Source organism: Neophocaena asiaeorientalis, unplaced genomic scaffold, assembly GCF_003031525.2.
Source record: "Neophocaena asiaeorientalis asiaeorientalis breed wild unplaced genomic scaffold, Neophocaena_asiaeorientalis_V1.1 scaffold501, whole genome shotgun sequence".
Lineage (NCBI taxonomy): Eukaryota > Metazoa > Chordata > Mammalia > Artiodactyla > Phocoenidae > Neophocaena > Neophocaena asiaeorientalis.
Genome location: NW_020172678.1, coordinates 1,581,286 through 1,603,412, shown reverse-complemented (window position 1 = coordinate 1,603,412; position 22,127 = coordinate 1,581,286). Strand labels below are relative to the sequence as shown.

Here is a 22,127-nt window from a genome sequence, read left to right as displayed (position 1 = left end):
AGTTAATAATAATGTATTAATATTGGTTCATTACAAAAATATGTATATATAGGTTCATTAATTGTAACAAATGTACCATACTAATGTAAGATGTTAATAATAGGGGAAATGGGGATGGGGCATATATGGGAATTCTGTGTACAATCTTAGCCATTTTCCTGTAAATCCAGAACTGTTTTAAAATAAAATTTATTTTTAAAACTCCATTTAAAACTCTGTAACGTAATCTGCAGATTGTAATACACCTGCTAAACTCTTCTCAGAATGCAATCCAAATGCTCTCTGAGAGCTGAAAGATACCCATACAGACATACATACACACACGCATACATACAATCCTGCTATCTGTGAGCTTAGACACATAGTTACATGAAGGAAGCATTCTATCTGTGCCAATTTTAGTTTTGCTCCTAGCTATAAAATTATTATTAAGGCTCAAACTTCTTTTTATTCCAACTAACCTAACCTTTTTTGAGTATACACTATAAGCACTTAGTGATTCATTAAGAAGCAATTCCCCAGTTATCATCAAATGATAAAAGTATCTAAACTCCAAGTAAAGTCAATTCTCCAATATATCATTTCTTTGTGGTTTAAATCATTGAGTCTTTGCTTTTACTTCATGGAAAATAAAGGAAAAAGACTGTGCCTTACAGCTAGCAGGGAAAACAAGTAGCCCTAACATGGTATACGGCCTAGTAGAAGGAACCCTGGGCAACGAGGCAGGAGACCTAGCTTCTAGCTTTAGTTCTATCTCTAATCTGCTACCTAATGAATTCAACTGTGGTTCTACCAAGTTTATATCTAAATACAACTTGAAGTTTGGTTCTTTTATAGCAGAAATCAAACTTTTTCTTTAAGAGTCAGGTATTTTAGGCTTTGTGGGCCACATGGGCTCTGTTGCAACTCAACTCTTTGCTGTAGCGCAAAAGCAGTCATAGGCAACATGTAAATGACAAATGTATCTCTTCCAATAAAACTTTATTTACAAAAACAAGCAGTTGTCTCGGCTGTAGTTTGCCAATCCCTATTCTGTAATATCAGGGGCAAGAAAATCAATTGGCAAGATTGATTTTGTAAAACTACATCATGAGTGCACACTGAAATAAACTGTGCTTTGCTTGCAGGGTGAAAATGCTTATGAATCAGGATCTTCACATACCTGAGAATGTTCAAGTTTCCCCTGCGTGAACAGGTCACATCACCAATACCTAAGACAGAGCAGGAAAACACTCTCCCTTACATGGTTGTTAATGACATAACAGGGGGGGTGTTAATTTACATAGGCAAAATTTACAAGGTGACCTGTAAAAGTAAAATACCAGGTTTTAGCAACTTTAGCAGTAAATACAGAAACCCAAACCTCATTAACACCAAAAGTCACTTCTTCCTTATAGTAAGCTAAATAAATTCAGAAAATTGCCAAGGTCATTGGCTTCCCTGGGAGAGCTGTTCAGTTTCCACGTAACTCAAGTGGTTTAGACCAGCAGACGCTTGGTCATCCATAACCTGTTAAATTTCCAGGAGGCCAGAGTAACTAACTGTTTGTGCTAATGTAGAAGCTCTGATTAATTCTGGGATGGGACAGGGGGTGCTCATTGCTATAAATGGTCTAATCAAGCCAAGATCAGATCTATCCTCCCTTAGGGTCTACCTTAGTAAAAATGTTCCATTCTGTGATAAGTCACCTTGCTAAATGCAGCATCATGTTAGCTACCAGGTACTCAATAGCAGGCTGGAGCAAAGAGCCGGCCCACAAGGATCAAGCAAGTGCCTTTTTAAAAACAAATCTTAAGGAGTTCGAGTTCCTCTCCATGGCTTTGCAAAGGAAGCAAAAACCATGCCAAATAGTAAAAAAGGCACTTACTTGACTCCCACAGTCCAGCTCCATACTCTAGCAGCTAAGATGTCACTGGCATGGTACATGGAGAGTGAGGTGGAAACGATATCTTGCCAACCACTGTAGGAATGGTAGTGAAAGACCTAAAAGAATAGAAAAAAGTAAAGTCAATGTCAAAGGTAAAGGCCTTCCGGAGCCTGCTGACATGGGTACCTCAGCATATAATGCTGAAGAAAATCTGAAAATCTCTCAAAGAATGTCTGAAAATCTCTTGTTTAAGCCATTCTTAGCTGCTGGTTATTACAAGTGACCCTTAGGACAAGAGGGCACTTTTAAAAGAATATGAGTTATAACCTAGAATAAATCCAGACTGGTTATGAGAAACTCTGAAATAATACTTTTTTTCTTCAAGGAAAGAAAGTATTAAATCTTAGAAAACCACATAGTAGGCTCATAGAGAAATAAAAACAGAGAATTTGAAGCAACAACTCATAAATCAATACTTCTAGAAATAGTATTAAAGGGAAATTTTTTTTCACCCCACCTCTACCCTTCCAGCATTTGAAAACCAGATAGAACCCTGATAAACTATGAAGAAATAAGAAATACTTTTAAAAACTTAAGGGGTCCCTGGCAATAGAAGTCTCAGGCTACCCAGGTTCGTTCAGCAACTTTCATTAATTTCAGAAACAAGTTTACAAAACTTAGAAATCTTGGTACAGTTAAAAAAAAAAAATCCAATTCACTTGCCTAGCTATACAACTCTGGACGCGCAGGCTCAGCGGCCATGGCTCACGGGACCAGCCGCTCCGCGGCATGTGGGATCTTCCCGGACCGGGGCACGAACTCCCGTCCCCTGCATCGGCAGGCGAACTCTCAACCACTGCGCCACCAGGGAAGCCCAGGAGTCCTGTTTTAACATGCTTGACTCTTGGCCAATTAGTCAGAGATCATTCAAAAACAAGAACAGCAATTTTTAAAAGCCTGTTTACATACCTATCTCCTCTCTCCATACCTATACTATTTATGGGTGAAATAATTTGTGGAAAAAAATTAGTGTGATTCGCACATATGGTCACCTAATCTTTGATAAAGGAGGCAGGAATGTACAGTGGAGAAAAGGACAACCTCTTCAATAAGTGGTGCTGAGAAAACTGGACAGGTACATGTAAAAGTATGAGATTAGATCACTCCCTAACACCATACATAAAAATAAGCTCAAAATGGATTAATGGAGGGAGGGAGACGCAAGAGGGAAGAGAGATGGGAACATATGTATATGTATAACTGATTCACTTTGTTATAAAGCAGAAACTAACACACCATTGTAAAGCAATTATACTCCAATAAAGATGTAAAAAAAAAAATTAGTGTGATTTGCAAGAAAAATAGCAATAGTGAAAAAACAAAAATCATTCTTAATTAGCAATACCCTCTCTCCTCTTTCCATCTAATTATTCCTACCAAAACAAAAACTCTTCTTTTACTTGCAGGTCCATTCAGCACCCTTTCCATCAGAACCACAATGGAAAAAACAGACAGTTGAGTTTAATCATTCTTGAGGCATCAGAATCCATCCAGTAAGAAAAAGCAAATAATTTAAGTTTTCATTCTAAATAAATTATAGCCGAAAGACTATTCTTGCACTAGCCCTTAATTCTAATATGCTTAAAGTTGGGTCACTTTTTTAATAGTCTGGTGATTCAAATTGCCCAGGCCTCAATTAATTTAATTAGAATGGGATATTTACTGTTAATAGCATATCTGACCAGACTACATCTTGGGTGCCTAACTAATGTTTTCTTCTTAGTTTTGGCTTGTGTTTGCTTTGCCTTAGCTACAGTCCCTGGAAAGCATCCCATTTGTTTCCCTCATTGCATCAGCATTTCTGGTTAATGCATTATGGCAAATCATTTGGAGGGAAACCTGAATGAAGTTCTGTACTGTGTATTCTGCAAAATTGTTCAAACCATATCAAAGATATTGCAAATAAAAGACAGCATGAAACTGGGAAGAAAAAATATTTATCAGAGATCTTTTAAATCAATGACTACAAAGAAAGAATATACACTGCCATATATATATATATATATATGATTTATTACTAAAATAAATACTTATTTCACACCAACTACCTTCCTCAAAAAGAAGTACTTCCCCTCAGACCCACACCTTGTTTTTCCTTCACTCCATCAAAACCATGACATAATCCAAGAACAGTTGTGTTTTTAACCATATAAGTGACATATCCTTTTACAAAATAAAGCAGGTAGTTCCAAATTGCAAATTATTCCAAACACAGAAAAGAAACAATGAATAAATACCAACAAGTTTTCATTCACAGCTTCTCTGCGCTTGAAAAATCTGAGAATTTTAATAGAACTAACCAAGCTTTTGCTGCAGCTCAGTCCCTCATGAGCTCACTGTAATATAGCAGATGCTGTTCTGCATTTTGTACAAGACACGTTCATCTGTGTAATGAAACATTACTCTTCTCCGCCTTCTCTCAGGAAGTATAAAGGGTTTTCCCAGGAAAACGATAAATGAGGACATTCCACACCAAAAGAGGAAACTGGCTTTTTTGAAAGTCGAAACAACATTCCTAATCTAACTTTTAAAATGACATAACATATTTCTCTTTCCTGTCCCCCTAAAATATTCAGCTAAAAAGGCTTTCAGTCAACAGGAGAATAGTTAAATATGTGCAATAGAGAAAGAAATACCACATAGTTAAAAATGAATGAATCAGAACCACAGGTATCAACTACATAATTAAAGTATTAAGCAAAAAAGAACAAATTGCATAAGGATATTATACAGTATAATATCTTCTAAATAAGGTTTAAAACATGTTTACAATATTGTATGAGATATATATGGCATAAACACATGCATAGGAAACACCGAACTGGAGAGAATGTTACTTTTGGGAAAACGGGAGAGGAAATAGGATTAAGGAAGGAAACTTGGGGTAGCAATTATAGTTGTATTGTTTAATTTCTTAAGCTAAAGGAAATACATTATTCTACTTGTTTTTATAGATATTACATACTTCATAATTTAAAAAGAATACTTTCCCCTTATATGTTTGACTGAACACAACATAATTTCCTTATAAAGGACATCCACCTTCCCCATCCCCACCCCCAAAAAACAACAACCCTCAATGTTGGTATGGCCTTTCCAAGTGAGCTTCTCTGAGAGCCTGCTCCTCAGTAGTTACTTTCTGTCTTTTCTTCTATTAGGGCTGCTACTTTCTGATGCTGGCTGTGATGTGACCTCGGATCCATAACTCAGAGCCTCAGCTTGTCTCTACTTTTAATTTTACCAAGAATACTCGTTTTAGGCAAGAAAGCTATTACACATAGTCCCCTTTCATTTTCCCCCTTTTACTGCTAAAAGCTCTAGCAATCATTAAAAAGAGAGCCATTATGTATCTAAAGCTCACCAGACTTTGTGCCACTTGGCCAAGCTATGAACTCTATTAGTAGTTGATTCTGAATCAACTAATGCAGTCTGAGATATTAAAATTAAAGAAAGTACTGACTGGAGTTCAATTCTCCTTGTAATAAATGAATATTCCAAAATTCTGTAATGTGGTATACTACAATTCTGTTCTATCATCTCAACTGTGCATGAACAACGTTTTGTTTTGAAGCTTAAGTCAGAGCTAGAAATGGAAAAAATAAATTTCATTTTCTTTGGGGTTAAAATGAGAACAAAATAAGGAAACAAAACCCAATTGTTAACATGCATATAGATGAGACACTCACACAGCATATACCCTTGGGATCCCCTCAAAAACAAACAAACAAACAAAAAATCACTACTACCTCTTTCTGGTCAGAAAACTCATTTTTCCTGTCTGCCCAGCAGCTTCTATCCCCAGCACTCAAAGATCAGGGAAAGCGAGGTACGAAAGAGAAACTGACAGAGATAGACATAAGCTGGTATTCTGTTTACAAAAGAAATGTTATTCCATCAAAACCAAATCAAAAACTTTCAATTTTCTTATTAGGTTTTTACTATTTTTTCCACTCCATTCACTCTATCTTTAAATACTTCTTTAAAGTATTCTGATATCTATACTCTGTTTTAAAATGAAAAAGAGGTTTTTAATCACACTTGGCCACTTGCCACAGCCCTGCTTCACGGCAGCTAGCAGAATTCTGGCAGTACAAGATACAGGATACAGTAGGGGTAGAATGGAAAAACAGAAGATTAGCTCCAAAATAAACACCTCCAAAAATCTGTCATCTTTGGAAATATATATCTGTAGGGAATCTAGAGTTGGCAGCACCTTGTTTAAATAGTTCCTTTCTCTCTTCGGCAGTGCCCAGCCCTTCACTCTTCTCTCTTCTCCCTCACTTGCTCCAAATACCTGCCAGGTAGTTGTCATTATGTCAATTTCTTAAATTACCTATAGCGTAACAGCACTACAATCTTTTTCCATTACTATTTTTACTTAGCGTTTTATACAGCCATGCTTGTTTCAGCACAATCTGTGCACTCTTTTAAGATTATTAGCTGCTGCCTGAATCAAAGAAAAGTAATTCCTTCTTCATAGTTCTATGATTCCCATTACTGCAGAATCTAGGCAGAGAACAAGATGATACACACCTGCATTATTCACCAGGTTGAAGGATTTAGACAATGGTCCCTAGGACTTTTTAACTCAGTGTTGGACTCTCATTTGTCCAACACTGACTGAATGTCTACATTCATGACACTGTATTAGACTCAGTTCACAGAGTTTGGGAGAACAGACTGCTACCAGCAATTAATCACTTAAGATTTTCCCACTGGGGATTCCTGTAGTGTAAATACAAAGAAACATTTTCTGTTTCAAGCTGGCAGGCCACAACTCAGAATTAAATTATTAGCACAGTCCTGTCTCCCCTCAAACACTCCAGCATTAACTGCTTTTTTCCTCCTCCTCTCTCTCCAACTCTCTGAATTCCCCACCACATCTCTACCTCTTCCCCAACTCCCTCAGCAGTTTGAACTGGAAAAAGAAGAAAAAAGAGAAAGATGGGAATAAAGGCTTGATGAATTATGAGGAATGCAGGGTAAATTGTTCACCAAGATGTCAGAAAGTAATTATGCAAACTGTCCTGAAAAGGAATTGGAAGGCTCTTTTTCTTCACTTCAAGCCCTTGGCCCTTGTAAGAATAAGCAAATATATGTCCGTCTGTTTATGATTTTATACAAGCTACCCAATGAAACAACATAAAAGTTACTTGTCAAGTGTTATATAAAAATGATACATAACTTAGAATTAAAGAAGCCCTTTAGGCTCACCTAATCAAGCATCCTTATTTAATCAACAAAAATAATAGGATCAAAGAGGTTACATCACTTGTCCAAGGTCAAACAGCAAGTTAATGGAAGAGAAAGGAGCAGAACCCAGACCCCTAACTATTATACCACATGGCACCTAATTCTCTTCAATTACTTACTCTTTATTTTGGTGACTGCGAAACACACACACACACACACACTCTCTCTCTCTCTCTCTCTCTCTCTCTCTTACTACTTCCATCTTTTCATTTATTTAACTCTCAGAAAACTATTAAAAGATTCTGTGATGGTACAGCTATTCTTTGCTCCCATAATATTTCAAAAGGTTCATCAACTACATCTCAAATACAATATCCTCTGGTAGAGCAGATACTGTAATGTCTCTAAAAAACTGTTATAATTATCAAGCAAATACTTACCTTTGTATTATAATACCTAGAAGACCAAAGAATATGTGCTCTCTAAAAACAGCAATCCAGTAAGGTCCAGTCAATTAAAATGTTAGAGAATCACTCCAAATAACTTGTTCTCAATTTTATATATATATAATAATGCTCTTGAGAAACTAGAGTGGCAGAAGCGGTAGGAATCTTGTATATCTACATTTATAATATGGGAAGAAAAACTGCTAAAATTTTACTAAGATTTCATGCTTAGGAATGGCTAGTTATGTTGTTTATTTTGTTTGTTTTTTAAAAAGTAAGATCATCACACATACAATGCTTACTATTCCCTAAATGGAGTCAAATATTACAAAAATGGAAAGTTAGAGAGGACAGAGTTCAAGAAAATTACTCAAAAGTATTCCTCTAGTTAATGAACATAATGTTAAGAGTTTCTGCTTTGGGAGAGTATAATACACAGGACACATTCTTTCAGCAAAGATTTGCTGAGTGCTCATCATGCTATGTGAACTTTTTCATACTGCTATGCAAATCTTCCAGATTCTGATAGTATGAGGTGGGGGCAGGGGGAGGCAGAAATAAGGGGATAAGGTGGATGTCTGATTTTATATATAAATTTTTAAATCATTTAAAAATAATTAAACCAGATTTTTTTAAAACACAAAAGCAGGGGCTTCCCTGGTGGCACAGTGGTTGAGAGTCCACCTGCTGATGCAGGGGACATGGGTTCGTGCCCCGGTCCGGGAAGATCCCACATGCCGCGGAGTGGCTGGTCCCGTGAGCCATGCACGTCTGGAGCCTGTGCTCCGCAATGGGAGACGCCACAACAGTGAGAGGCCTACGTACCGCAAAAAAACAAACAAACAAAAAAAAGCAGAGGTGTAGAAAAGACAACAAAGAAGCATATTTCTCACACGATGATAAAAAGGAACACACAAAAAAGGTCAAGAAATAAAATTTCAGTACCTGAGTAACACAGTAACACAGGTCTTGAATTGAACTGTCTTTCTACCTAGTACTTAGTAGATGAGTGATAGAACTTGACGATTAGTTGTGGACTATCAACTCTACTTCCTATATCTCCCTTCTCTCTATTCTCTTTTCTCCATCGTCAAGGCTGCTGTCCTAGTTCAGACATCTTTTGCCTGGTCCATTAAGATGTTCCTTACTGGTGTCTGTCTTTCCAGTCCCATCCTCTCCAATTAAGCCTTCACACTGCTGCCAGTGTGACCTACCTAAAAGCACAAACATAACCATGTGATTCCCTTATTTGAAATTCTTCCAATGCTCACCTACTGACAAGTAGTAATTTTCCAAACTGTGGCTTAAATTGTAGAATCAATTTAAATGAGTCCCAACCAGAATTTCCTTAAGAAAAGAGAACAGAAACTACGTATACATAGTAAAAATATTGTTTCATGAGACTTTTCCTAGTTTTATGCACACATGCATGTGCTCAATCATAACATAAAAGGTATTTCTACTGTGGGTTGAGTCTTTTAAAAAACCACTGAACTACATCATAAAATGTCAGCTCCTTCACAAGTCCTTTCACAATCTGATCCCTCACCACAGCAAGTGGTGAAGAGACAGGCTCTGTAGCCAGACTACTTGGTTTTATATGCTGGGTATGCCATTCGCTAGCTGTGTTATCCTAGGCAAGTCATTTACTAGCTATGTGTCACTGACTGACTGTCTGGGCAAATCACTTAACCAATCTGATGCAACTCAGTTTCACTATCTGTAAAATGAGGATAATAACAATACCTACTCACAGGGTGTCACAAGAATTAAGTGAGACTGTGTACAGTGCTTGGCACATGGTGTACTTTATAAATATTAATTATTATTGGTATCACTGCTACTGTCCAGCCTAATAATCTTCAGCTATTCTTGCTCATATCCAGTTGTAACAAATTACTGGCTGTTTCTCAAATACATCATACTCCCTCATATTGTCATGTTAGATACTAGTGCTGCCTGGAATATGAACCAACCTTTTCAGTCCCCCACACATTATACTTCCTCATATTTCAGCTCAAGCAAGGCCTCACCAGTGAAGTCTTCTCCAACATCCTCAGGTAAGTCTAAGTGCTCCCACTGACCTCCATAGGGAAAAAAAAAAAGCACAGCCAGTTACAGTCTTGTTTATAGTCTTGTCTCCTGGCCAGACTGTGAACTCTTAGAACCACAACAGGAACATCTCTCCTTACCAGCACAGTGTCTCACAGAGTAGGAGTTCCACAGATATATTCTGAATGAGTCTAGGTATTAATCTTTCTAGGTCTTTATTTTCTCATCTGTACAATGGGGATGGTATTTTGCCTGAAGGGTTGTTGTGGAGTATACTACACAATGTTATAAAAGTGCTTGATATAGAAGCAATGCTCAGTAATTACCAGGTTTACTGGGTGGAACTTTTTAGAATCTTAAATTTCAAAGATTTGGAGGGGGGTGGGGGGGCAGGCGTAATACCTTAGACTCTTATCAGTTAATACCTGGTAGGGGGGGAGAGGGTGGAGAAAGAGATTTAAGAAATGTAGTCAGTGGGAGGGATGGTGAGGTGTCTTGGAAAAAACTGCAGCAGATGCTTGAGAAAGTAACAAAACTGAAGAAGCAGGTGCTGAAAAGGAAGGAAGACCCACACTGACAACCAGCATGGTACAGCTTTAATTCTAGCCAGACGTAGGCTTAAATCCCAGCTCCAAAACATCTGTCCATCTTTGCATCCCTATCATTAAAACAGTTTATGACACGTAAGAAGAAATGAACCTATCCCGTCCTCAATTTCCTCAAACTAGCACAATATATCAAACTAGCACAATAATACCTCTTATAGGATTATGGTGAGAATTAAACATGGAAACACAGTGCCTTTAGCTCTTAGATGCTTTCTTCCATATCTACTCCTCTATCTTTACAGGTCAGGTAGTTCAGCTAACCTATTTGCTCTCCTGTTATTTTACAAACTATCAGTTGCATTAACTTTCTCTAAAGTTTAAAGCAGACATTAATACTCTTAAACATCCTGTAACACCATTTACTATAGGTAAGTAAGAAGTATTATACAAAGTGGGCCTGTCTGAGAGGGCAAAAAAAGAATTTAAAAAATCTTGAAACCTGGGCTTCCCTGGTGGCGCAGTGGTTGAGAGTCCGCCTGCCGATGCAGGGGACGCGGGTTCGTGCCCCAGTCCGGGAAGATCCCACATGCCGCAGAGCGGCTGGGCCCGTGAGCCACGGCCGCTGAGCCTGCGCATCCGGAGCCTGTGCTCCGCAACGGGAGAGGCCACAACAGTGAGAGACCCGCATACCGCAAAAAAAAAAAAATCTTGAAACCTATAAGGTAGTACAGCTCAGGACTGTATATTTGAGACTGTCCTCTAGATAGCATCATACACTCAATGGGCTCTGCTCAACAATTTTCTGGTGATTATTACAAGTGCTGTCCCCAAAATAAAGTGGACAATAAATTTAAAAAATGTAAAAACTGAAAACTTTAGTAACAAAGCATAAAAGGTAAAGACCTCACTCTTTTGGATTAATAAATATTATTGTCATTAAAGAACTTTTGGAAAAGCCTCTTATTTTTAAGAGATGTCAAAATGCAATGTCATATTATCCAATTATTCCAGAACTGTATTAGAAAACGTTCAGTTTTAGTATGCTATTAGACCCAGTCAATGATATAATTTACCAAGTTATGCTTTTATCAATAAAAAAAATGAACCCTGTACACGGTTTATGAGTCAAGAATTCACTAAACTTATTAAAATTACCTTGCTTGAAGTCAACTTTCATTTTTACACAGGCTGTCTCAATGCAAGCAAAGTGCAGTGAAATAAACAAACAGATTGTTTCCCTTCTGTGTTCAGCTGCAGAGGTCAATTTTTTATCAGATGTCCTCAAGCTTGATCTAAATCAGGGAGTAACTATTCAAGATTCAGTTTGACTTTAGGGTCTTACTGGAAGAATCTGACCCCAATTCACTTTGTTTTTTTTTTTTTTTTTGGGTACGCGGGCCTCTCCCTGTTGTGGCCTCTCCCGTTGCGGAGCACAGGCTCCGGACACGCAGGCTCAGCGGCCATGGCTCACGGGCCCAGCCGCTCCGCGGCATGTGGGATCTTCCCGGACTGGGGCACGAACCCGCATCCCCTGCATTGGCAGGCGGACTCTCAACCACTGCGCCACCAGGGAAGCCCACATTTTTGTTTTTTTTTAAAAGGAGGTTTTTTTATTCAAAGGTATAACTGGATAAGTAGATTTGTTTACAACCATTCTTGCGAAATACTTAAAAAAAAATACAACCAACTTCTTTGCAAACAGCAGACACAGACCTCAACTATGATGACCTAATTTTTGGTGGATAATGTACATGATTAGGCAGAAATAGGCAAGCTCACACTGGTAGATTAATTATCTCAGTCAAAACTCTGTTTGTGGCCCCCGCTTCTCGATCAATTTCTGTTCTCACTTCATCTTCTACCATCTTGTCGACTTCCTGACCGACTCCCCTGTCGACTCTGTCTACCTGACCGGCCACCAGATCGACCACCTGACCAGCCACGTGACCAGCCACTCCTCTGTCTGGAATTAGAAGATGTGTTTCCATCATAATATTCTTCAATTTCAGGCAATTTGGCTGGCACTGAGAGTATCCAGTCTGAATCATGCCACTCTGCCTGTAACCATTCTCAGTTGTGGGAATATCAAAGCAAATGCCCATATTTCCTTTTAGGAGGCACATTCTGGTAATTTGGGACACAGCATTACTACTCAACTTTCTGTTAAGTTCTTTCCAAGCACAGCTAACATCCTGTATTTCTTCTGGGTTTCCAGAATCATGGTCACAACCCCCTTATCAGAGGTGATCAAAGAACGTGGTTCAAAACTTGATGCGCCAGAGATGTGGGCTAATGCTGCAGCCAATGCATCCACTGCCCCTTTCTCTTCTATCAGTCTCTGAGCTGATGGTCAGAAAAAATCAACAGCAGCATAAGAAATGCAAGCCAGAGACTTGATGGCATCCATGCTTTTAGATTTGACTAAATCCATTGTAGAAGGAACACCTACACATTTAAAAGTAATTCCTGCCTTTTGTTCCACATATCTTAGTTGACCTCTTTCTCTTGGTTGATAAAAACATATGCAAATCCCTGTCCAGCCAGCTCTATCTGTGCATCCAGAGAGATGAATATAGGACTCAACATCCTGTGGAGGTAAACTCTGAATAACCAGGTCAACCTCAGGAATGTCCAAACCACGGGCAGCAACATTGGCTGCCACCAAAACTACCCTCTCTGAAGCCTTTCAGTGTAATTTCTCTTTGTGACTGTGCGATGTCGCCATGTAAACACTGGGCATTCTGTTTTATGTGTGGATTCATGGCCATATCAGTTACATTCTTTTTGGTCTCACAAAAGATAATAGCCCTCCCTTCAGACCCACTGTAGACTTGAAGGACATCTCCAATAACTGCTGGCCTCTGAGATTAATGGCACTGGATGGTCAGATGTTCCACAGTAGTTGCAGCCTTTTGAGTCATTTTCCCGACAAGGTCAACCTGTTCATATCTGGATTTCATGTATTTTTTTGCAACTTTGTATACCCACTGTGAGCAAGTTGCAGAAAAATGTAAAGTCTGAGGATTGTCTTCAGAATCAGTTTTGTAGGATTTGTGGATAATATCTTCAACTTGTTCCGCAAAACCTAAATCTAACATTTGATCCACTTCATCCAGCACAACGTGGCGCAGTTTAGAAAGATCTAATCGGCCGCTCTGCAGATGATCTTTGATACGAGCAGGGGTCCCAACCAAGATGTCAATACCATTTTGAAAATGATTAATTTGGTTTTGATATGATGTTCCACCATAAAAACACACCACACTGAGTTTCCTAGTTATATCTTTGAAGTCTTTGGCTACTTGGTTTGCCAGTTCCCTTGTAGGAGCCAAAACAAGTATATTTGGTGAGTGGCTTTTTTTAATTGTCTCTTGATTTCTTTGGAGTCTTTCAATCAAGGGGATGGCAAAAGAGAATGTCTTTCCTGTTCCTGTCCGCGCTTGAGCAATTAAATCTTTTCCTTCATATACAGGACCAAAAGTCTTAACTTGAATAGGAAAGAGATATGTTACCCCTAGACCTTTCAGAAGCTTTATAGTCTCTTCAGAAATAGGGAAATTGGAGAAGGCTCCTTCTTTCTGTTCTCGTATTAGGGTCTCTTCTAGTTTATTATCACTTGATTTCTGAGTAGAACTATCTAAGGATGACACTTGCTTTTTTTTTCATATTCATCAGTATCTGCATTTGACAGATCTTTTCTTCTTGACTTATGAGATTTAGAAAATTCGTCTGAAAGTCTATGACATCCTTCCTTGCTGTCACCATTTAGCTTCTCTTTCATTTTAGCTTTTTTGGGTTTGGGAGCATCCAGGTCACCTGCAACACCATTTCCTCTTGTTTCTGATTTCTCATCTGAGTCATAATGGTGCCTTGACTTCCTTCTATCGCTCCAGCATTGTGTAATATGTTTTCAGCTTATCTAGTTTAAATCTTCCTAACAACCCTATAAGAGAAGTACAGGTCCATAATCCCTTATCCAAAATTCCGACATCCACAGAGCTCTTTTGCCTCTCCTTCCTCTGGCTGTCTCCAAAGGCGCCTCCAGCTCCATAATGTCCCCGCATAGGAGTTTCCCAGGCATCATTCGCCGCCACCGCTGCCGCCACCTCCCTCTGGGCACTGCGGCCACAACCACCTGCGGGCAGCGACAGGGTGAAAGGAAGCGGGGGCAGGGCAGCCTCCCGGCCAGGGCCGTGCATCACTTCCCCCAATTCACTTTTAACAACCAGTCTCAGCTTAATCATTTTTAGAATGAAACACAGAATTTTGTAATTTCATAGAAAAAGAACTTAATGGGAAAACCAGCAGATGTGTGAGCCATTTTCAGCTCTGCAGTAACTTGCTGGGCTACCAAGGAAAAATCCACTTTACTGTTCCTGAACTTTTATTTACTTAACCTTGTCTTGTCGAGCTCTAAATTCTAGGACTCTTTTAAGTACATGTCTTCCATGGTAACATCTTAGTTCTCCTAATAACATGTTGTTCCAGTATTGTATTAATCAGTCAAATAAAGAATAGAGGATTCCCCTATATTGAGTGGTTATCTTGAGATCTTAAAAGGTAATCTTGTCCTTAATCACAGGAAAACAAACAGTAATTTTTTTAAGAAAACCCACAGAGCACAAAGCTAGAATATAAAAAGAAATAAAAGCAACATCTTAGTAGTTATTCAGACTATGGTATCAATGAAGTGCTACTATAGAAGACCATGACCACTCCTTGATTTCCCTTTCAAACAATAGGCAGCCCCAAAATTCGCATTCAATTTATTGTCTTCAACATACACCATTCTTTTTTTTTAAATTAATTAATTAATTAATTTTTTGGCTGCATTGGGTCTTCATTGCTGCACGCCGGCTTTCTCTAGTTGTGGCGGCAAGCAGGGGCTACTCTTTGTTGTGGTGCGCGGGCTCCTCAGTGCAGTGGCTTCTCTTGTTGTGGAGCACGGGCTCTAGGCACACCGGCTTCAGTAGTCGTGGCACACAGGCTTAGTAGTTGTGGCATGCGGGGTCTAGAGAACAGGCTCAGTAGTTGTGGCGCATGGGCTTGGTTGCTGCACAGCATGTGGGATATTCCTGGGCTGGGGCTCGAACCCATGTCCGCTGCATTGGCAGGTGGATTCTTAACCACTGCACCACCAGGGAAGTCCAACATACACCACTCTTGATGCTGCATTTCTATTTAGATTCCCTCTTAGAGTTCCATAAAGCATAAAATAGAGCCCCTTGAGACTCAGAAAAGTTCAAATAATCAGAATTTGTTGACTAAATCCAAATTTACTCATTAGACTATTTTATGGGGTTCAAAATAAGCAAGATTTTAAGATAAAGTTTCCATAATAAATCTGCTCTAAGCATATTTATCCACAACCTTCAAAATCTTAATATTATCGTCAACTAAAACAACAATAAATCTAGACTCTGATTCAAACATATATTCCTAATAATCTGGGTATTTATCTTACTTTTGCTTCTTTGGATAGAAAGTGTGTACCACTGTGGAGCTAATTCAATGTTACCAACTCTCTGCATCAGTCCACCATAAAGAAGCGTAATGTACAACCAAAGACAGCACTGGCAATACCAAACTTAAAGCAGTAACCCAAATGTGGTTACCTAAGCAACAGATCATTAAAAAAGTCAAACGGGGGGGGGGGGGGAGTAGAGCACACCTTTTCACTGGCAAGCAGACAGAAGGGTGCGTATTCAATTAATACTTGTCTGAGTGTTATCTATGTACCTAGTACTGCTCTGGAGTCTATGAGAGACAAAAAGGTAACAAGATACACAATCGCTGCCCAGTAAGATAAGGTACCCACAAATGAAACATTTAGAGAACAAGCCAGTGTCAATCTGTGTCCTGAAAATAATAAGTCCTATCAGCATTCAGAGAAGACAGAATAGAACAATGGAAAGGGATTAAGAGCTAGGAAACACACGTGAAGATTGAGACTAGGATTTCTCCTTGAATCCACCCCCATTTAAAAGAATTTTTATCCCAGATGTCATTAACCACAAACATAACAGAAAAGTCACTTCCCTCAGTTCCCATTAGGTCCGTTTTCTCATCTGTAAAGTGAGGAAGTTAGATTCAAAGAGGAGTCAAAGGTCACAGTCTCTCACCTAAAATGAACCTTAGCGGTTAGTGGAGTGGTTAAGGCTGAAATTCCCCTACAAAAACTGCACAGACATTTAATATGGGTATAGGAGACACTGGCTTAAGTACAGTGGATTATTTGTGCTGCGTGGATCTGGCAAAGTAAGACTTAGCCAGATCATGAGGAGCCCAATTAAAGAACTGGGACTTACCTCTGTGTCAGGCAATGTAACCTCTGTTAAAACTTTCAGGTTAAAAGAAAAGCAAAAAAAAAAACTTTCAGGTTAAACTGAAATGACATCACTGCCAAAGAACTACAATGTGTAAAGTAAAAAGGGACAGCCACAATCTATAACAGTATAATGACAGACTTAAGAGATTTAGCAATTCAGCATAGCTGTTGACCATTAGGAAATGCCAACAGTCAGGCTGTCATAATCAGAGATGAGACAGTTTGATTTAGCAAAGAAATTACACAGCTCACAATGAAAGGCAGTTCCCTTCAAAGAATCATCCTTGAAAATTGCCACCTTCACTAACCACACAGAAAAGCATGCAACAGATATTTTACCTTAGACTCAGTTACAGTCACAAGCTGGGAAGCAATAACAGGCTCTTCACATAGGAAAGGAAAAATTACACTAGATGGTGCTACAAATACTGAATAAGCCCCTGCACCTTTTCTCCTATTTACTCAGTTGAATGATGTTTTAATTGGGGGGGGGGCGGTACAAGCTATGTTTTATTACTTTGCGATCACATTTACCTATATTAGCTGAACTGTATTGCTCTGGACTTGTTCTTCAAACTTGGAAAAAATGAATTTCAAAAAACATACCTCTTAAGCAAAAAATTAACCAGTACTATAATTGGTTATGTCCCCCTGGCTCTAATCTACCATACCTACTACAGCAGAACAAAAGTGGCACAAGCAGGACTTGTGATCTAGTCCGACACAGAGTGCCATCTGCTACACATACACAGGATGTCACCTTTTCAAGATTCAACCTTAGTGTCTCTCAGGGACCTTTGTAAAAGCCAGTGGTTTGTTCCTATATTGCCTAATACGTGTGTCTCAAACTAACATAGGAGAATTCTCACTCATGGGGTTTTGAAATACCAGTACTTTCATAACAAACAATAGTAAGTTTTATAAGCGAGGAGAAAGATGTGAAGGAGCAATTGTACTTTATAATAAAAAGAACACAATAAGGGGGTCAGAATATCTGGAGTGGGTGGGAGTCCTAAAACTGTTGTATATTCATCGTGTAATCCTGGCCAAGTCTCTCCCTTTCTGGGTCTTAATTTCAAGCATAAAATGTCAACAGTTAAATCTCTAAGAGATACCTTTCAAATTGAGTCTTGCGAGGAACCATAGAATAACAGATGGAGACAGCTAAATACATGATAGCTTCGGAGGAATCGTAGAAAAAGAAAAAAACTGTTTACATATTTTAAATAATCAGGCACAACTTTTTTCAAAATCTTACAATTCTAAGTGCATTTGCAAGTCACCATGCATATAACACTTCTGCCCTTCAGAAATAACACTTCATTTTAGTTGTGCTTTCACCTCAAATTCAGCACATCACTTTTATCCACCCCAGAATAGCACAGAAAAACACTTTCATGAAGTACCCGCACAAGGAAGGCACTCACAGACTGACAGATTCACACAGTGGAAAATATACAAGGCACAAATTTCAAAATGCTAAATGAATACCACACCCAAATAGTCTTAAAAACAAACTGCAAAGTCAGAAGATGTATTATCAAAATACAGAGATAAAGACAACTTGATAAGTCTTTAAATAGTTTGAGGGGGAGGGGAATGCAATCAGATTTTTGGATTGCCTTATGTTTTTAAGAGAACAAAACACATAACTGGAGGCTATGAAACATGCAAATCTAAACTGAACTGTGGAAAGCTCGGCTCTCACCCAAAAGCTTCAGCAAAGCAATATGTCAGTATGCCAAAATGAAGAAGTACAGTTTTCTCATAAGAGCGAGGATAGGTCCATACCTATGACTAATAATAACAATACCATCTTGCATTTAAAGAGCATTAGTTCTTTTCACTGCTCTTTCAGACACTTAATTTTACAATGTCATCAGTCTTGGGGTATCCTCTGAAAAGCTCCAGTTCAGTTTTCCCTCAAGAGCTATGTGATCAGAACAAGACAGGTGGGTGTATTTGTTGAGAGCTGAAGGTACTACTTTCTGCTATCAGGCTGTCTGCAGTGATTCTCTTATTACCACACTATACAACTTAGCCCTAGGAAATAAAACCTACACTTTCTCTTGGAGTTGGCCAGAGACCAACGGTATGGGTCTAGAAAGTCCAAGGGAAGAGAACCTGCTGACTTGTTAGGTCAAGAACTCCATGCCAAGTTGATCTCTTGCAACTGAAAAAGACACACACACACACACACACACACACACACACACACACACACACACACACACACACACAAGGCTGTTCAAATAGAAACTCCCGTGCGTTGCCAGCCAATGAAAGCCAGCAATAACTGGCTAATACAACCACCAAATCCCTGCCGCTGTGAACAACTTGTCATATTCTCTTCCCCTCTGCCTGCTGCCCACCTTCCTTCTTCAGGCACGCGTGAACAAGCTTATAAAGCAGCCCTCCAAAAGCACCACCGAGGACCTTTAAGGAACTAAGAGGTTGGAGCTTGCCTCCTGAAGCAATGCAGCATCCATCGCAAGGGTGCTGTTCCCCATGCCCACACGCAGGAAGTCACACAGGAGGATAAAGTTTGATTTTCTGTCTTGCCCGTTCCCAGAGGGTCGAGAAGAGAACTAGGGAGCGGCCCCGCTGGGGTCCTGGGTTGCCCTCCGGGGGACAGTTCCCAGCAGTATGGCACTGCCACTCTCCTGACACATACACAAGGCAGCCGTGGCAACTCAGGACACCCCAACCCGCCTGGAGGAGGAGGGAAAGGGGACAACTTGAACGGGGCTCAGTTCGGGAGCAATAGGGTAGAGCTGTTAAGCAAAAAGGAGGGAGGGACCGAGATCGGGGGCGGGTCAGAGAGAGGTTCAAGTCCCGTCCCTTCCCCGCCCTGGTGTCCCCGGTCCTGCAGGAACATCCCTGCCGTCGCCCCTCCTCCTCTCGGCTTCCTCCGCCCTGCCTTTTTTCCTGGTTGCCGCCGCAGGCGCCTGAAGGGCACGGCGGCTCCTCGGTGCCCGGCAACCTCTGGAGGGCCGCGAGTTGAGGTAACTCGCCCGCTGCCCCGGCGGCCTGCCCGCCGGCTGATCCCACACGCCAGCGCCGCCCCGCCCTCCCCGGAGCCGCCGGGCGCGCTCGCTCACCGTCCGGTGGTGCTGCTGCTGCCGGTGGCGGCTGACGCCCAGCGCGGGGAAGCAGCCCACAGTCAGCGCTCCGCAGCCGCCGGCGCCTCCGCCGCCTCGGGAGGAGAGGAGCAGCAGGAGCGATCTACCTGCGGCGGCCGCCATCTCTCAACTGGAAACGGCGCCGACCCAGGCAGCGCAGCGGACGGCCGGGGCGGAGCTAAGACCCGCCACTCACCGGCGCCGGTCCAACTGTCGCCCTTGACTGAGTTGATGAGGCGGGGCTTCTTGCAAGGCCCAATCGACAGGCGGGAGAACCACACTAGAGACTGCCTGTCACTTCCAGAGTTACCTATTGTGGGACATAGTCAATTACGGGCAAATTCTAGGGAACCGGTAATTGGCACCCGAGCCCCTCAGAATAGCACCAATAGAGATGGCATATTCGATTCGGCTAATCCTCACCAAAGATACAGCTAAGATAAGGGTAATTGGGAAAATGGATATTTGTACAAAGCTCTGTACTTCGTGTTTTAAGTTGCAAAATAGACACCAAATTAGTAATCATTAGCTAGGTACGTTGGAACTCCCAACGACACGCCCAGAGTTATCATTCATAACTAATGGTATTTGGATATGCTGAAATTATCCCGTCATGGAGTGATCTAATGACTGTGATATGTAGCACAGTACGGGAGGGGTAGAATGATTATGATACCAAAGTCCCAGAATGAGTACATGTTATCAAAGTGAATTAACAGAACTGTATACATTTCAGATACTCAGTTCATTTTACTGCACCTTTATACTAATATTCTTACACTCTCCAGAAGCAACACTCTATTTTCTTACCACTTTTGACCTTATGTGCAACTTATTAAACTATAGAAACAGAGCATGCTGATAATGTAATAAAAATCAAGTAAAGGTTACCTTAATTAATTTTCATAATTTAGCTAAATTAGCCATTAGAATACACTTTGGAATAACCCTTTCTCTTCAAAAATCCTTCCACAGAGACAAGCTCATAATGATAGCTCATTGAAGACTGAAAGAAAGATTTGAGGTTCCTGAATTTCCTCAGAAGAGGATTTCTTTGCTGTTTATTGTTATGAGCTAGTTAATTCTCACACCTCCTTTTAAAATCTGGAGCAGGGGCTTCCCTGGTGGCGCAGTGGTTGAGAGTCCGCCTGCCAGTGCAGGGGACGTGGGTTTGTGCCCCGGTCCGGGAGGATCCCACGTGCCGCGGAGCGGCTGGGCCCATGGGCCATGGCCGCTGGGCCTGGGCGTCCGGAGCCTGTGCTCCGCAACGGGAGGGGCTGCAGCAGTGAGAGGCCCGCTTACCACAAAAAAATTAATTAATTAATTAATTAAAATAAAATAAAATCTGGAGCAGGAAAACAGTTTGGTAAGCAAGTAAAAGTATTATCCTAAATTTTGGGAAACATCTTTCTAGTGTACCCTAAGGTGATAAATTTAAAACAAAACAACACGCACACAATTTTATTGTATCACTTATTCTAATAATATTCTTTAAAGTTTGACTGAAATGTTACTTTTTTGGCCAAGAATAGCTAAATAATGAAGTGAAGCTTTTAGTTTGTTTAATCCTTCCACCCACCCCAGAACTGTAAGATGATTGGCTTCTCCAGGTGAGACACTCAAACCACTCACCCAAAAGGCATTTATTGCTCAACAGTGGAACATGAGAGCTCAGGAATGAGATAAGGCCCCCATTCAACAGCTGCACACACTAATCCCCCTTGTTGGAAATCTGTGACATTCCTGGGGTAACTTCACTTACAATCATTTACCACTCATCTATATTTATCCCATCTGCATTTTATGTATTTACCCATGCTCTGACATTTCCCCTTCTCTCTTGCCCCTTTACACCTTCTTACTAGTATTACCACGGGTTTTAGTTTTGTTTTTACTTTGTCTTCACAAATCTGGCTATGAATCAGAATTGTGCCCTCTACTCCATCTTACACTTTGAAAGGTTCTACTGGAATTGCCTTTCCCCTATTTATCGAAATATGAAAATGAGAAATGCATCCTGCATTACTGAGATTTAGTTCTGTGGATTTGCAAAAGAACCACGATAGTTTTTTTTTTTCAAGTGCATAAATCTGAAAGTGGAGGGATTACCAAAAGCTTCCTCTTTGTTTACCAAAATGTGTCATTTTTTATCTACCAAGATGATACCATTGATTAACCACAGGTAGGCTGCATATTTTGAGGATCCACTGACTAAACTGAGTTCTAATAATACAGGGATAGAAATTAATCTAAACAAATGTCAGGGCTTCCCTGGTGGCGCAGTGGTTGAGAGTCCGCCTGCCAGTGCTAGGGGACACGGGTTCGTGCCCCGGTCTGGGAAGATTCCACATGCCGCGGAGCGGCTGGGCCCATGAGCCATGGCCACTGAGCCTGCGCGTCCGGAGCCTGTGTTCCGCAACGGGAGAGGCCACAACAGTGAGAGGCCCGCATACTGCAAAAAAAAAATAATAATAATAAATAAATTAAAAAAAAAACAAATGTCAATTATCT

The 22,127-nt window shown here is 40.4% G+C and overlaps 1 protein-coding gene and 1 pseudogene across 1 annotated transcript; both read right to left on the bottom strand.

Moving 5' to 3' along the window:
• Positions 1 to 1,104: 1,104 nt before the first annotated feature.
• On the bottom strand, positions 1,105 to 19,739 carry LOC112396164 (calcium uniporter protein, mitochondrial-like). The gene is made up of 3 exons (XM_024739739.1): positions 19,596 to 19,739; positions 1,868 to 1,983; positions 1,105 to 1,211 (listed from the first exon to the last, which is right to left on the bottom strand). The coding sequence occupies exons 1-3, from the start codon at positions 19,737 to 19,739 to the stop codon at positions 1,202 to 1,204; spliced, it is 270 nt and encodes an 89-aa protein (XP_024595507.1). The 3' UTR covers positions 1,105 to 1,201.
• On the bottom strand, positions 11,964 to 14,247 carry LOC112396171 (ATP-dependent RNA helicase DDX50-like; annotated as a pseudogene).
• Positions 19,740 to 22,127: the final 2,388 nt, after the last annotated feature.